Raw genomic sequence first — 15,633 nt, 5'->3', positions numbered from 1 at the left:
GCCTACACCAATTAGTGATCCATACTTGTCATGTCCTTCATATGCCCTTCATTCCTTTACAGAGAGAAACAGTTCCTGTTAGTCCAGGATCCAAATCAGCATGTTAACTAATGGTCAAGGGCACATAATCAAGGGACATGTCAGTTCTGCATTGCAAAGTGTCTTATGATTTTTGAGTTCCACTTGAAGAAAACCAGCGCTCATGAGATGTTCCTTAAAAGAGGTTAGTGTCTGGTTATCCTAGTTGTGGTCAGATCAAGCAAGTTATTTACTGAACTGGCTTAGATTGTCAGAGTTGACTCTCAAAATTTGTTATTCGTGCTCTGGGCTCGTCCTACTGTACAGTTTGTGCAGGGGTGTGAAAAATATTTACTATAGGATGTGAGGAAGTTCACAGTATGAAGTTTAAAAAAAATGATTTGCAACATGCAAAATAGGACATCATATACTGTTTTCCCCAGTCACGGGCTAGACCATCTGTGTTGCTTCATGCCTTTGCTGTCAGGACCAGGTCAAAGACAGAAGTGTTTAGCAGGAAGAATAAAAGCAGGTAATAGTAATGTTGTTTTAGGATGAATTTGATAGATGTAACGTTGCACATTTTGTCCCATTTCTGTATATTGCTTGTCAGTCCAGGCAACATTTGTACATTTGCTACTGCATTCGTTGTTCTCTGCCACAACTTTAATTTATTGATCATTCTCAAAGGATTAATCGCCTCAGAAATAAATACTGCATGAATTAAATAAACTACGTTTTTAAATGCTATAGAGATTAAAGATGAATCCCACAAAGAAGATTATATCGTTTTTAAAACAATACTTTCCTAGCTTTACCATATCTTGTAGTTCTCGTTTCAGCTGTGCCCGCTCCCGCGAGGGTAAGCAGTTCTCGGAAGGCAGGTAGAACTTGGCACAACAAAGGAAGTCATGTCAAAATAAAAGTGAACAAATGTTGTCTATGTGAAATATTGTGTTTGAAAGTGGCCTTTTGGGCTAATTTCCATTGTTTTCTAAAACGTGCTTTTATTGTGTTTTTAATTATCACTGTTAATACGTAAAATACATAACCCTATCGCACTTGTAGTCGCAATTTCACTTGCGTTTTATTTTTGAATATATAACCGGAAGTTGAAACTGCTGTTGTAGCTACCTGGTGCATTTCCTCCACCTTGACCCTCAGGTACACGGACTTGGTCGACAATTTACTAAAAGTGAAACCTTTGGGGCAGAAGTGTTTAATGTTTCCTGGAGAAGAGAACACTAATTTATTCGGTGGATGCACTGTGTTTACTGTGAGTAATGTTTAGTGAGAAATTCGTCTGCTTGGACTGAACGTTACTTTCCGCGTCAGTTGTGGCGTTGACAAGTCGCCATGAAAGTGAAAATATTTTTTATACACGAAAGGGATTATGGTTTATTAATGTGTATCAAACTGTAACGTGGCAAGGGAAGTGGTTTGATGTGGATAAAAAGAGCTAAAAAATTTGTTCATTTTACTTTACTCCGTTTGTTTATTACCTACATAACGTTACATTGTATGACTCATGTAAACATTCGTCCTAACACATACTGTCAGGGAACCGCCAGACACCCAATGAAGATCTGGCAATGTAAAGCTACTTATGTTTTCAGTGAATATGTATACCCGGAGAAAATAACCAAAGATAATTTGGATTCAAAAATATTTGTTCCTCAACTCGGCATTCATGCAGCGTTCACCCAGTGGTTACTCCTATAAAAATGCCGTTTTTATTCGAACTTAACACGCCCAGCTAACAGCCGTCTAAATCCGTTTTAATGCTGACATTTTACTACCCGGTGTTTGATTAAACAAGTTCGGAATTGAAAAACAGATCAAAATAAGTAATCTACGCTAGTTGGTCATTCTCCGGCTGATCGACGTTTTCCCGTGACCGAGGGGGCATTCAATTCCAAGATTTTTTAAATTAAATTTGGTGTGCCTTGATTTAGTGTCACAGATGGCATTGCATGCGGCAGATCGTTTTTGTTTATTTAATTATTTTAACCTTTTCGTGTTCACATTCTAAACTTCCATGACATTATACAATGAATTTGATATGTGAACAGTCTTTGTGTGCTTACACATCCTTGAGAGAACCAGTTGGGTTACTTTACCTGCCACCTGGGGATAGCAGTTTCACATATGTTTTGAAGAGAGATGGCCTCGGGCGGCTACAATTGTAGGTTGATAGCAAGGATGTTGTTTAGCGATGCCATTCCAACACTGCCTTACCATTTAGCTCACACCTATTGACTTAATTTTCTCTCATTCATGTCTAGACCTTGGAGCCACTAAGCCATGTCTGCCGGCAGCACTGGTAGTCTGAGAGACTCAGGGCCTGGCAGCTACAGGCGTGCACTCAGCCAGAGCAGCAGCCAGAGGTTTTCCTATGAGGAGCGCTGTGTTGACCCAGTGGAAGACCGACTCCCGGCCCCTGAGCCAAAGACAGTCCACAAAGCTCAACTGAAAGATGCTAATGGAAAGGAGTCTGAGACCATTGGCTTCATTCCTGGCTCAGCTGACCCCGCCTCTGCGGCACAAACCTGCAATCCCTGCGCTTCTCCAAGGAGCTGTAGCACCTTTGTGTGCTCCGTGCTCACTTGCGGCCTGTATAGGGTCTGCCAACGTTCCACCCTCGCTCCGTGCCTGGCACCAAACGAGAGCTCCCCTGACAGAGCAGAGAAGGTGAGCCTCCGAGCTTTGAACCCAGGAGACAACAAAGAACAGGACGCAATCGACTGGCTGGGGGACGTCCGCATCGCTGGAGTCAAAGTTGACAGTCCAATAGAGTTTTTGGATGTTGAAACCAAATCTCCATCTCAGACGGGTGGTCCAGCACAGCCCAGCCACACGTCCTTCCATGAGTCTATGAGGTTTGATGACTGGGAGGATGGCGAGGAGAACGTGGACTCTCTTATTACTAAAAAGCTGCTGGAGCTCTACTCTGAATATCAGATCGAAGAGTTGGCCAGGTGCACGTCAGACTCTGTGTTTCTGAAGAAGAGCAAGGCCATCAACCAGCTCATCAACTCACTGGCAGAGGAGCACAAAATGGATGAGCAGGAGGCGGAGTGCCGGCTGGTGCGCGGCATCATCCGCATCAGCACTCGGAAGAGCGCGAAGAGGAGGCCGCTCATCTCCCGCAGGGAGAGGACGTGGTCGGACAGCGGGAACGAGACAATGAGGGAGAGCGATGGCTTTTCATTCAGCAACAACAGTAAGTTGTAGTTTTTCACTTCTTAACTCAGTATTGTGCTAGAACTGCTTTTCTACCGTCAAGTAACGATCCCTCTCATTTTCTTTGTTTCCTCAAGATGACTACAAATCAAATCCAAACATCCAAATATCAGAGTTGACCTCCTCTGACAAGTGTGCCAGAGAGATGTGGCGGCACAATGGAGGTAAGAAATTCTTACTGTTAAATTCATAAGATGTAGGCTACTCTTGTTTTTCATGAACATTTGTTTTATCTGAATAGTGTGTCATGCACTTATTTTATTCCCAGTAGTTTGATTAGTGACTTTTAACGTTTTATAGAGGAGACAAACCAATCAATCACATCCTCAGTACAAGTCTATGGGGAAAGCCCGTAATGGCAAACATGTTGGTGATCCCGCCCCTCCCACTAGAGAGCCAATCGTCTGCTTTTAACAGCCAAAGCTGGAAACATATTTCAGCCAATCCTGTGGTTCCGCAGATGTGAGGGAGAATTGATCAACTGATCAAGAATAATATTGGGATTGCTTGCCTGCTTGTCACTCACTAGTTACAAACTGTGTATCCAATAACTCTTAAATCGGAGTAAATGATGTCAGACAAACTTGAAATGAGAACTGTCCAAGTTTTCCTTTTCCATCAAGCAGCAAAAAAAACTTGAGCTGGTTGAGTTCATTTGATTTGCTTGATATTGCACTGTTCTGCAATGTGACTATTGCGCAAAGGCACATTGCGATGACGATGCTCAGGGGATATATTGTGCAGCCCTAGATTTTACTGCTGATTCTGTTCCCGTAGATTTTATGTCCTGGTGACCTGTAAAAGTGCAGTTCTGGCTCTCTCCCCATTCATTCAGATAGGAGCCTGATCTTTAGTTAGTCCAAAATAGCTGCCCAGAGGCGTTGCCAAGATGGCTGCCGAGTTGCATGACTTGCCTATAAGGACTAACGTACAACAGGGGAAATCTGTCACGCATGTACTGTATGTCCCAGAAGTGCCGACCACTGGTTTGACTTCCTCATAAATTTTTCTTCTTCATAAAGTCTGCACAAAGTCCGCCCCCTTGTGGATTGGATCAGCTGATTTGGACAGCCCTTGGCACTCGGGACTTCCCGGGAACACGCCCATTAATTCTGCAAGTCTGCAAGTGTAAAGACATTTGGATTCAGCCTTTGAAACCTGTGCTGTTTTCATCCATGTTTACTTGCCAGCAGGCTTCTTATTTTCTGCCTTTGCTGGCCACCTGTAGATCAGCAGAATAGTGTGAAACTGTCGGCAGGAATGTGTATCGGGTCACCTGTGTGCTCGTGCATCCGTGTGTCTGGGAGGACAAACGAAAGAGGGGCCCCTGGGTAAAAACTTAGCTCCTATTTGCAACTAATGGGTGTGGTGATGGCGCAGTGAATAAGACACATGCCTTTGGTGTGGGAGACTCAGGTTAGATTCCTACTGTGACACAGTGTATCCCTGAGCAAGCCCATTAACCCCTAGTTGCTCCACTGACATATATAGCAATTTAAGTCACTTTGGATAAAAGCATCAGCTAAATGAGTAAATGTAATGTAAACACTTAACAGGAAACCTTTAAGTCAAACAATAAAGACTCTCTGTCCTGCCACAGGCTTTGACCACTTATGGAATTTTGTTTTAAATTTGAGAAAAATATTGAATGCCATTGTATGTGCCACTTAACAAATCTGTTTGTATGAGTGATGAGGCCCTGTATTGTGTATCTATGCATCTGGCTATATAGCATAAAGTGAGGTTCTCTACCTGCAAGCATAAGTTTATGCTGTCTGAAAGACATTTTTATAAATGTTTTCCTGTTTTATTCACCATCTTTCCAACTTACTGCTACCTCTTTAAATGACAATATCCCAGATGTAAGTGTGAAAGGATTTCTAGTTGCAGTGCACTGTGAATCTGGAGGCAGGGAGCAGACTGAATGCTCAGTCTCCTCTCCAGATTAATGCCGAGGGATAATCATGTAATCATATTTCTGTCTTTTTGTTGTTGTTGTTGTTATAGGTCATACTTCTAGTTCTCCAACAGCCTACTCTCCGTCTCACACAGAACCTAATTCTTCAGGTGTCCCACTAATTCGCACCTCTCTGAGAACATGATTCCTGCTCCACACTGGCGATCTATGCTTGAATTACTTGCCATGCTGCGTCCACAAGGTCACTTATGGGACATTGAAAGGCGACGCTACTTGCACAGGAGTATCTGGTGGAGCCAAGCTCTGTGTAGAGACTATGGCTTTGCTGTGAAGAAAGAAAATTCACATTGTCTGAAGGACTTCAGTGAACTCAGGGCACTGTGTGTAGATATTTGTGGTTAATAAATATTATGTGTATATTTGAAGGATTGTTTGATTGAGAGTGTGCCCTACAGACAGATATCACCAGCAGCTATTGTATTAATTTGCTGTTCAGATTATCCTGCTGTTGTTATTCATAAGACATTTGAATTTAGTTTTGTAAAAAAAATAATATAGTTGTATTTTTTTTGGCACATTTCATCACCATAGATTTGATTTTCAACAAATTTGTGTGATTTAAAAAAAAAAAAACAACTGTATGTATCAATGCTTTCAATTCTGTGGTTATGTCTCACACATTTACAGTCAATGATTCTAGATGAATGATCAGAGATGTTCTGATAGTTTCCATAGTTTGATGTATTTGATATTAATGTAACAGGCATAGCATTGCCTAGAAGTGCTGCTGTGGCTCAGGGGGTCGTCCTCTGATCACAGGGTTGGCGGTTCGATCTACATGCCCACATGTTGAGGTGTCCTGAGGCAACACACTGAACCCCAAATTGCTCCCAATGGTTGGTTAGCATCCTGCATGGTAGCTAGCTGCCATCGTAGCGTGTGTGAATGTGTGAGTGACAGACAAAATTGTTAAGCGTTATAAATGCAACCATTTACCATTTAAAAGTGGCAATACTGTAATTGTAAGTAATTGATTTAATTAATAATTATGATTAATTCTGTAATTATAATATTGTGGTGAGTGTTTTCTGTGTGCCTAGTGGTATACTAGAAATAAGAAAGTATATTGTTTTTTTTAACGGAATAGTTTGACCTTTTGGGAAATATGCTCATTTGCTTTCTTGTTGAGAATGACACACCACAGCCAGTTAGTTATCTTAGTTTAGCATAAAGATTGGAACCAGCCAGCCTGGTTCTGTCCGAAGGTCACAAAATCTGCCTAGCAACACCTCTAAAGCTCACTAATTAACACGTTATGTTTGGTTTCTTTATTCCGCAGAGAAACAAAGTGTGAAATAGACAAGTTGTGGTTTTAAAGGGGGTTATGCGTCGAGCCATAATTTTTGTTGGGTGTATTTCAGAGCCAGGCAACTTGGTTCCCACTGTTTCCAGTCTTTATACTAAGCTGACTGGCTTTTGGCAGTAGCTTTACATTTTCCATACAGATATGAGAGTGATATTCTTTAGGCAAGAAAGTAAGTAAATAATATTTGTTTGTCCCCCTATGGAAAGACAAGTTGAAAGCTTTGGAAAATGAATGTAAAAATGCTTTTTTCTGTTGTTACTTCTGATGTTCATACAATGTGGAGTGTGTGCACATTATTATTAGTGTTAGAACTTGAATCTCATATAAAGCAGTTAGCTCTTATGCTTTTAAATTAACCAGGAGTGGGATGCATCCTGGATACTGTTTGTGGCCGTCCTGTCTGTAACTCAAGTCTCAAATTGAAATATGCGTCAAGTACTTTAACTATAACTTACTAGTGAAATTATCCTGAGCCGACTCTTTAAGTGAATGTCTGTTTTTTTTCACCAACGTGCTTGATGTGTTTGATCCTGGGTGCTGATGGGAATTTGGCCAGCTGACTCAGTGAAATTTATTCAGCCCTGTGTCCTTATCAGCATTAGCTTATGATTACTGTTGGTCATGGATCCTATTGTAGTGCAGTTAATACACATGGATAGCTAATACACACATCCTTATGGTTTATCTGTCCAGGTTACACTTGTCTCCCAGGATCTGTGCTCTTGTATTTGGTGGTTATAATGAAATGGTGTGAAAGAGGTTGCGCTGTGTTCTACCAGGAAGCAGAAAATACAACTGCACTATTTAAGAAGTGATGAATGTGTAACTGAAACTATCCTAACATACTTCTTATTTCACTGAATGGGGTGAATTGTCTGCTAAAGCATAGCATTTTGCTTTCATTTTCTTGGAAGGTTTCCTAAATTCCAAAGTCTAATGCTTGGATCTTTCACCAACGTATGGTAGGCTACTTTATATTTCCAGCTAAGATGTATTGAAGGGTTCTTAAATTGACAGTGCACAATCTTTTAACTGATGTCCCATTGTAAAAACAATAAAGTGAATGAAGTGAAACAAAGAGGAAATTGAATGCTTATTGTTAGCCACATGAGGGAGACACAGTATGCATTTCTTTTAAGATCAGACCATGCTGCTTTCAAATCCCCTCTCTATTAGGACACTACTGATAATTATATAATTTCCTCACAAATGTTGATTTTTATGTTTTCACAGAGGTCATGCAATTCTTTAAACCATAACCTCATCAAACTCATGGTATTTATTTAAAGGTTTATTTCATGTGCTTTTCAACCTAAGTTCACTGTATAAAAGTTCATATTTATGACACTCACTCACATAAGGCTTTCTCACACGGATCTCATTGCACAAACAACATCTTTGTTAATAAATGTAACATATTTGTGTTGCCAATAACTGGCTTGAAGAAGAGCTCTGTGACCAGGCTGTAGCCGACAGTCTGAATGGTGTAGGCTGCTAGAAGGATGTGGCTGAAGCGATCGGTGTCCTCTGGGTGCAGGAGTTGAATGACTTCTTCGAGAGCTCTTTTGGCTTCTTGTTGGAGGGCTTCAACAAACGACAAGGCACTCAGTCCTTGAACAGCTGTAACATAAAGAAGTGTTTATTAAAGATCATGTCACATATCCAACAAGCTAATTAAAACTAACAAAAAAAAAGTGTTTTACCTGGGTTAAACAATAAAACACCCTTCAGGTAAGCATATTCCTTCGGACTGAGATCCAGATTCCACAGCAGATGCAAGCAAGCTCTCAATTTGTGGACTTCAGCAAGAGTTGGTTGCTCGGCCTCCTGTTCGGGGAGTCGTGGTCCGAGCAGAATCTGTCGGAGAATACTCGAATTTGGGACATCAGTCACTTCGAAGACTATCTTTTCTTGGGCGAGCCCTAGAACAAATAAAGGAACCCAGCAGTGTCTTAATAATGACGACTGATCCCCTGATGAAAGCTGACTGAAGGATGGTAAACTTCTCACAAAGCAGATGGTTTTGACCAGCACACTGGAGGCAACTTGGCAAGTGGCCTTTGGGTCCTTAAGGCAAACTGTCCTCCTCTGCTCACAGTGGCAGTTGTGCTCCGTGGCACAATGGTTCAGTTTGCGGTTGAGGTAGCCACTCTCCCTCCCGCTCAAGATGTTGTAAAGGATAGTGTGAGGATGCTTATCCCGGAAACCAGAGCAAGTATTGTTTGTAATCTCTTCTAGAGGAAACATAACGAAGGAAAAAGTATCCGCAGTAAGCTCCAGAAAGCATGAACAATGCCATGTAGGGCTTGCACACGATTCCACAAGCTCAGGCTCTATTTATCCGGGATGTCGCCTGCTCACGCCAAATGCAGCCTTGACCCTATTTTTTTAAGGCCCTGCATTTGAAAGAAAATAAATAAATAACTGACCGTGGACTACTCATGTAGAGGAATCTAGGTTCGTTCCACGTATCGGCGATAAGGCTAGTTAAAGAAAATACAGAAGCTGGCGGGGTGAATGACATTTATCATGTTTACCTGAGTCATTAACTCAGCCTGAACCAGTCTATCAAGGACTGGCGGGGTCAATGCACAGACTGCCACCTGACCTGTGCCCCAGTTACACCTTAGACCTGCATGATACAATAAGTTTTTTTATGTTTTAAGGATCACAACTGTGCTGCCAGTTCCAGCTCCAGTTTTCAGTTTTGGAAATCCTTAAAAAAAATTGCAAACTTGATCAAGGTGGAATCAGTTCATGTAAATTCCTCTAGATATGTAATCTAGGCCACAGACAGAGCTGTGAACTCTTGTCCTGTAGCACCTGTTACTTTCTGAAAATATCTGTGGTCTACTTAGCACTAAATTAATAATTAATGATCTTTTTATGAATCATAACACAGGGTATGTTAATAATACTTTTACTCGTAACATCTTAAATGGGTAGCTGACTTATTCTTCGACACAACCGATGAAATGGTAATACTGTTAAGCAGCTTTTGTTGATTGCATCTATAATCGTAATTGAGGCAGCAAAATATGAACGTACAAAGTTTTATCCGGAAATTGCTAACATTTGGTAAATACTTGACTTGGTTTGTGAAGGATTTGGAGAAATGAATATTATAACTTAGTATGAATTCAATCAACATCAATAATATGAAAAATTTTAATTACACAAACAAAGTATTGAAACTCACCTGATACAAACAAGCTACGGAGCCCCACAGTTTTAAATTATAGAAAATATAGAAACAAAACAGTTCATTTCAAATTTTGTTTCAAAATTCCCTTTCATCCCTTCATTTCATTGTAATGAATCTGAATCAGCTATCTAGTTGTGGCTTTACACACAACTACGGCTGCGTTCAGACTGCAGGCCAAACTGAACCTTTTTGCTCGTATGTGACTCAGATCTGGGGTTTTTTATAACAGTGTGAACAGCCCAAGTCACATGGAAACTGTTTGGAGTTTGGATTTGACTTTCAAATGTGGTCCAAATCAGATAGGGAGACGGACGATGGTTGCAACAACACCAATTCCACCAATTAGAGATAAGACAATAGTTACGTGACTCTGATTAAGAATATACACACACTGAAACCCACAAATACACCTACATGCGCGTGAATCATCAGACTAAGTCTGTTATGGTGAGAGAGAAACATTGTTCTTTTATATCACTAGCTGTTTTTGAATCATATCATAGTGTGGCATCTATTTTTGCTTCTTTTGTCTTATTGTTACAAACCCGGTATTGGAGTAGATTGTAACAAGTGAACACAATGCATTTGACATCAACTCACGAAGTCTGTGATTCTTGTAGAGGATTGAATTTGTGCCATTTGTAGTGAACAAATGTGGGTACTTTGTATAAAAATTTGAGAACTCTAGCTAGCAAAAAGTGCTACAACATTGAAATGCAACCCCAGTCTAACATCTATTATTTATCTAGCTTATCAAGGCTGCGCATGCTACCTACTAACTGTCTAACTAGCTAGGTGTGGGCTTGGTTTATTACCTTATAGACTGCAAGTTTATTACTCAGCATCAAAGTGAAGTACAGTGTTAATGACAGCAGCTTACCCTAGTTGATTAATTCAGAGTTACCGCAGCTGTTTTGATCAGGTTGTGATTCTCAATAAGTTTCTCAGAGGAAAAAAAAGACCAACAGCCAACAATGAAAACACTGATGCTATTAATTAAAGCTCTCAACCCAGCCTAACTAGTTAGCTAAAAAAATTACCCCAGATTACAGCATAGTATTGACAACAGACCAATATCACCAAAATTTATTTACTTAATTTTATTAATTGACAGAGTCACATGGAAGCATTTGATGTGCACACCAGTACCGCGCGGCCTGTGTATTTTCTTGTGTAGTTAGAGAGCATTATCATTGGATTCCTAGTCCGCGCCAGGGCCTTTCGAACGGAGTTAAAATCAAGTCTGAAAATTAAAAAAAAACAGGATTGTTAGGATTATTTCAGTAAAGTCATGCTGAAAGACAATGTTTAACCTTCAGACAAGTTGCTTACCCACCTCAGGTTATCAAGATATTTTATAAGCGTTTTTTCTTGACAGGTGCATGTTTTTGCAAACCTATTACCAGTGACTAAGTAGGTTTCTGAGTAACATTTAAAATTCTATTGCAAACACATAGCTACTGTATAAAACACAGGTTAATACTAATTTTTCATAATTAAAATTGATTATTAATAAATAAATACTATTAACAAATATTTAAATGTATTCAATTACACACAACTATATTCAACTGACTAGGGCTGCCCCCGAATAAGGATTTACATACTCAAATCAGAATCATCAAGTCCTCGCACTTTAAAATAAATTAAGATAAATAAGTTTTATTCTTTTCACGTGTTTATTTACAGCATTAAACGTTGAAATGTATATTGTAATAGGCTGCATATTAACTTATTGGGAAATAAATGGTAGTCCTATGTAAAATCACACATTGAGCACCCCCATATCACCAAAATGGCATCACTGCGAAGTTTTGTGAGATTGATCAGTCCTTGAAAGGAGGTGCGAGTCTTGAAAAGACTTACCAACAGTGCAGCACTTGTCTCGGATGTCACCATGACCTGTTACTCTGCTCCGTTGATGTTGAAAATCCTCCTTAGCAGTGTAGTGATGGAAATTACACCAAGCCTCTCTCCGGCACAGTAAATGAGAACAACCACCCCGTGAGGTTCCTCATAGCCCAGCTGTACATCAAACTGAGAGATAAGGGTTAGGACATACTGCTGAAGGGCAGCAGTGATGCTTCTACTGTCTCCAGCCATAGTTTACTGCAGTTTGAAGTCTGAACAATGGTATGGTAACACGTCCAAAAGCCCTGTGACAGTAACAGGAGTTGAAGTAAGTAAATCAGTGATGACTAGATGTGGGTTTAGATTGAGTCAGTCCCCACACTCCTGAAAGCAGGCAGATGTGTTTGAGTGGGTTCCGGTAAGTTCGCTTCCTGTGTGTCTCTGCACAGACTATTGCAGGTCCAGATTATTATTTTTTTAATAGGTTATTTATGGTGATTCATACCAAAAATACACCTAAACACAACCAAAATTATACACTACAGTCACACAAACTATTGATTTTCAAGGAAATACATACAAAGAGACCTGTTGGCAAAAAAATATTTTATTAAAGCAAACTTTTGCTCTCTTCTTCTGTGTGTGTGTGTCGTTGCGCAGTGAAAGCTTAAACTGCGCAGGGGACACCCTAACTAAAGGCTGTACTTCATGGTCTTTCTCCCCACTGCTTGGCTCACTAAATTGCATAAAATAAAATGAGACACAAGCTATGATCAGGTAGTGTAACCAGGGAGATCTAATCTTTCATCACAGGTCTGCACTATTGTTACTGACAACATAAAGTACAGCAGGTTAGTGCTGAATTCAGAGGATGATGTCACGATTACAGGAGCTACATTCGTGTGATGCACGGATTGGCACAGGACAGAGGAAACATACTTCTGAAATAATTTAAACGCTGATGGAGCGCAGGATTTATCTGGAGGACGGCTGCTTCACTCCAGACAGTTTCTCTGTATGAACCTGGACTGTGTGTGAGACCTTTTTGATGTGGAAAAGAATACAGAACATAATTAGGCTAACATTAGATTCTGGACGATCTTGTCAGTGTCTGTGGATTTAAATATAAAGTTATGCGAACGAAAATTAGCAGAGACGCTTCCCCCTACCCATTCGGAAATTCACTAAACGTATTGCCCAAAACTCTGCCAACAGTGGTGTTCTCAGTTATTGTGCATACAATGTTTTCATGTGTCTCCCCAAGTGTGAACACTGATCGTGGAAGAGTTTTTCAAATTAAAATGAGGGTTGCAAAGATATAATCAACTGTGCCCCCATGTCCCTAAAGCCTTCATTTAAATTGATCTAGTTATCAATGGTTTTTATTCGAATGATTTCATTGATAGGCTATATCCAACATATAATTACGAAGGTCTGGACCTCGGTGACCTCATAGCTGGTTACGGCCATGATTGCAGAATTTATTAACACACACCACCCTGTCACCCACCAGGCCAGGGGGCCATGTTGAGACTTTGAAACTTTGGATGTGGTCAAAAGTGTCATTTAGACTAGGGACGATGGGTATATGTCCACACCACTTTTTGAAATGGCTGATTTTGTCCCCATCACTTTTAAAAAAGATAATTTGTAATAAATAAATACATAAAATATGTTATGAAAAACAGCTTGCACCAAGAAATGTTAACTAAGAAATAAACATATTTTGTGAAAGGTTTATTTGCACAAAAAATGGGTGCCATATATAGCTTACTAGTTACCATATTAATTACAGTTGGACAAAACAGCGGTTTCATTTTTGTGTATTGTTTTCATTTATTAAATTATTGTTCAATAAAAATGCTGAACATGGTGGTCAGTCTCTGATTTGTTACTGCTAAGTACTAACTTGTCTATTCGTGTAACTATTCATGCAGAACAACAACATTTCAAAAGTTTGTTGATTGCTGTCAACAAGGGTATCACTTTGTGTTGAAAAGTGGTGGGGACATAAAGGCTCAGATTGGGGGTGTTATGATACACTTGGGTCACGAGAACAAGACTAGATATTTTACCAGTATTTTGAAGAAATATACAATGTTTAAATATATCAGTGGGGGGTCAAGGAGTCCTCCCCCAAACCCTTAAATTACTGAATTCTGGAGACATTTTCTGCACCAATTTCTGGTGGAAATGTCTTTATTTATGGATGGGAAACAAAATTCAGGTGGCTGGTGATAATTTAAAATATAAAAAAGTGTATGATAGTACTCTCATAGGTGTCATCATTTTAGCGGTTCTTAGCCTCACCACAGGGGACAGGAAGTAGCATTAAACAAAAACCACAACCATGTAGTTCATCAACGTGTTCCTCCACTGTCACTACACACATAGATGCTATGCCTACACATGCGCACTTACGCAATTTTGGATTTATTTATGCACTTTAAAAACATTTATTGAAATCTGTTGAGCACCCCCTTATGGCCAAAATGGCATGATCCTTGTTTTGCTGCGAAGCTTTGACTGTGAGATTGACAGTTGAATCAGGCTCCGCCAATCGAAGCATCAAATCTTCAACTATTCGGGGTCAGCCCTAGTAAGTAGTAAAGTCTGTTGAATGGTGAATAAATAATAAGTGGTAACCAGTAAACAGGTGGCTGATAAGAGAGTTACTGGATTATTGCACAGGAATAGTTCCTGACACTGTGGGTTAGAAATCAGCTGTTCATCAGAGTGATGGCTTGTGGGAAGAAACTGTTCCTTAGTCTGTTGATCTTTTCTGCAGTCCTGACTATCCGTTGTAGTCTGCTCCTGTCCTTTCTGGTGGTGGCAGATCCAAACCAGACAGTGATGGACGTGCAGAGGACAGACTGGATGATGGCTGTGTTAAAGTTGATCAGCAGCTCCTTACACAGGTTGAGCTTCCTGAGCTGGCGCAGGAAGTACATCCTCTGCTGGGCCTTCTTGATGATGGTGTCAGTGTTGGGCTCCCACTTCAGGTCCTGGGATATAGTGGAACCCAGAAACCTGAAGGATTCCACAGCAGACACAGGGCTGTTGTGTATGGTGATGGGGGGCAGAGTGGGGGGGGGGGTCCTCCTGAAGTCCGCGGTCATCTCTACAGTTTTGAGCGTGTTAAGCTCAAGGTTGTTCTGACCGCACCAGAGAGCCAGCTGATTAACCTCGCGTCTGTAGGCCGACTCGTCACCGTCCCGGATGAGGCAGATGACCGTTGTGTTGTCTGATGGTGACCCATCTATCAAACTTCAGGAGTCTGACAGATGGGTCTCTTGAGGTGCAGTCGTTGGTGTAGAGGGAGAAGAGCAGTGGGGAGAGCACACACCCCTGGGGGGCGCCAGTGCTGATAGTCCGGGTGCTGGATGTGATGTTTCCCAGCCTCACCTGCTGACTCCTGTCAGCCAGGAAGTTTGTGATCCACTGACAGGTAGAGGCTGGCACAGTGAGCTGGGTGAGTTTGGTGTGATGTCCGGGATGATGGTGTTGAACGCCGAGCTGAAGTCCACAAACAGGATCCTTGCAAGTCCCTGTAGAGTCGAGGTGTTGCAGGATGTAATCCAGTCCCAAACTGACAGCATCATCCACTGACCTGTTGGCCCTGTAGGTAAACTGCTGGGGGTCCAGCAAGGGGCCTGTAATGTCCTTCAGGTGGGCCAACACCAGTCTTTCAAAGGATTTCATGACTACAGATGTCAGGGTGACAGGTCTGTAGTCATTTAATCCAGAGATGGAGGGTTTTTGGGGACCGGGATAATTGTTGAGTGTTTGAAGCAGGAGGGAACTTCACACAGCTCCAGTGAACTGTTGAAGATCTGAGTGAAGATGGGGGCTATCTGGTCTGCGTAGATAGGGACACACCGTCTGGACCAGGAGCCTTCCTGATCTTCTGTCTTTGGAAGAGGTGGCTCACGTCCTCTTGACAGATCATGAGTGCAGTTGAGGGGTCAGAGAGGGGGGGGTCCTGCTCAGGGTTTCGTTCACTCGGCAGCTTGAGTTACTGCCAGCGCCAGA

The 15,633-nt window shown here is 41.2% G+C and overlaps 2 protein-coding genes across 4 annotated transcripts; one reads left to right on the top strand and one right to left on the bottom strand.

Annotated features, from left to right (window-relative positions):
• Positions 1–1,154: 1,154 nt before the first annotated feature.
• Positions 1,155–7,623, top strand: kdf1b (keratinocyte differentiation factor 1b). 3 transcript variants are annotated; one of them, XM_046058521.1, is made up of 4 exons: positions 1,155–1,294; positions 2,304–3,241; positions 3,339–3,425; positions 5,269–7,623. In XM_046058521.1, the coding sequence occupies exons 2-4, from the start codon at positions 2,323–2,325 to the stop codon at positions 5,361–5,363; spliced, it is 1,101 nt and encodes a 366-aa protein (XP_045914477.1). In that variant the 5' UTR covers positions 1,155–1,294; positions 2,304–2,322; the 3' UTR covers positions 5,364–7,623. The 3 variants fall into 3 exon arrangements, with proteins under 3 accessions (XP_045914477.1, XP_045914478.1, XP_045914476.1); XM_046058522.1 differs by having other exon boundaries at positions 1,164–1,182; XM_046058520.1 differs by lacking the exon at positions 1,155–1,294 and adding an exon at positions 1,983–2,203.
• A 300-nt stretch (positions 7,624–7,923) lies between these two features.
• On the bottom strand, positions 7,924–8,792 carry nr0b2b (nuclear receptor subfamily 0, group B, member 2b). The gene is made up of 2 exons (XM_046059428.1): positions 8,249–8,792; positions 7,924–8,165 (listed from the first exon to the last, which is right to left on the bottom strand). The coding sequence occupies exons 1-2, from the start codon at positions 8,790–8,792 to the stop codon at positions 7,924–7,926; spliced, it is 786 nt and encodes a 261-aa protein (XP_045915384.1).
• Between the last annotated feature and the right edge of the window lie 6,841 nt (positions 8,793–15,633).

Source organism: Micropterus dolomieu, linkage group LG09 (genome assembly GCF_021292245.1).
Source record: "Micropterus dolomieu isolate WLL.071019.BEF.003 ecotype Adirondacks linkage group LG09, ASM2129224v1, whole genome shotgun sequence".
In the NCBI taxonomy this organism is placed as follows: domain Eukaryota; kingdom Metazoa; phylum Chordata; class Actinopteri; order Centrarchiformes; family Centrarchidae; genus Micropterus; species Micropterus dolomieu.
The sequence above is the reverse complement of the archived record's forward strand: the minus strand, read 5'-3'. Positions and strand labels throughout refer to the sequence as shown.

Bases quoted from the DNA above. Each gene is read 5' to 3' on its own strand.
- kdf1b (XM_046058521.1), top strand. From the start codon at position 2,323: ATGTCTGCCGGCAGCACTGGTAGTCTGAGAGACTCAGGGCCTGGCAGC. The intron at 3,242-3,338 runs GTAAGTTGTAGT...TGTTTCCTCAAG, and splicing joins CTTTTCATTCAGCAACAACA to ATGACTACAAATCAAATCCA. The intron at 3,426-5,268 runs GTAAGAAATTCT...TTGTTGTTATAG, and splicing joins GATGTGGCGGCACAATGGAG to GTCATACTTCTAGTTCTCCA.
- nr0b2b (XM_046059428.1), bottom strand. From the start codon at position 8,792: ATGTTTCCTCTAGAAGAGATTACAAACAATACTTGCTCTGGTTTCCGG. The intron at 8,166-8,248 runs GTAAAACACTTT...TTTATGTTACAG, and splicing joins TGTTTTATTGTTTAACCCAG to CTGTTCAAGGACTGAGTGCC.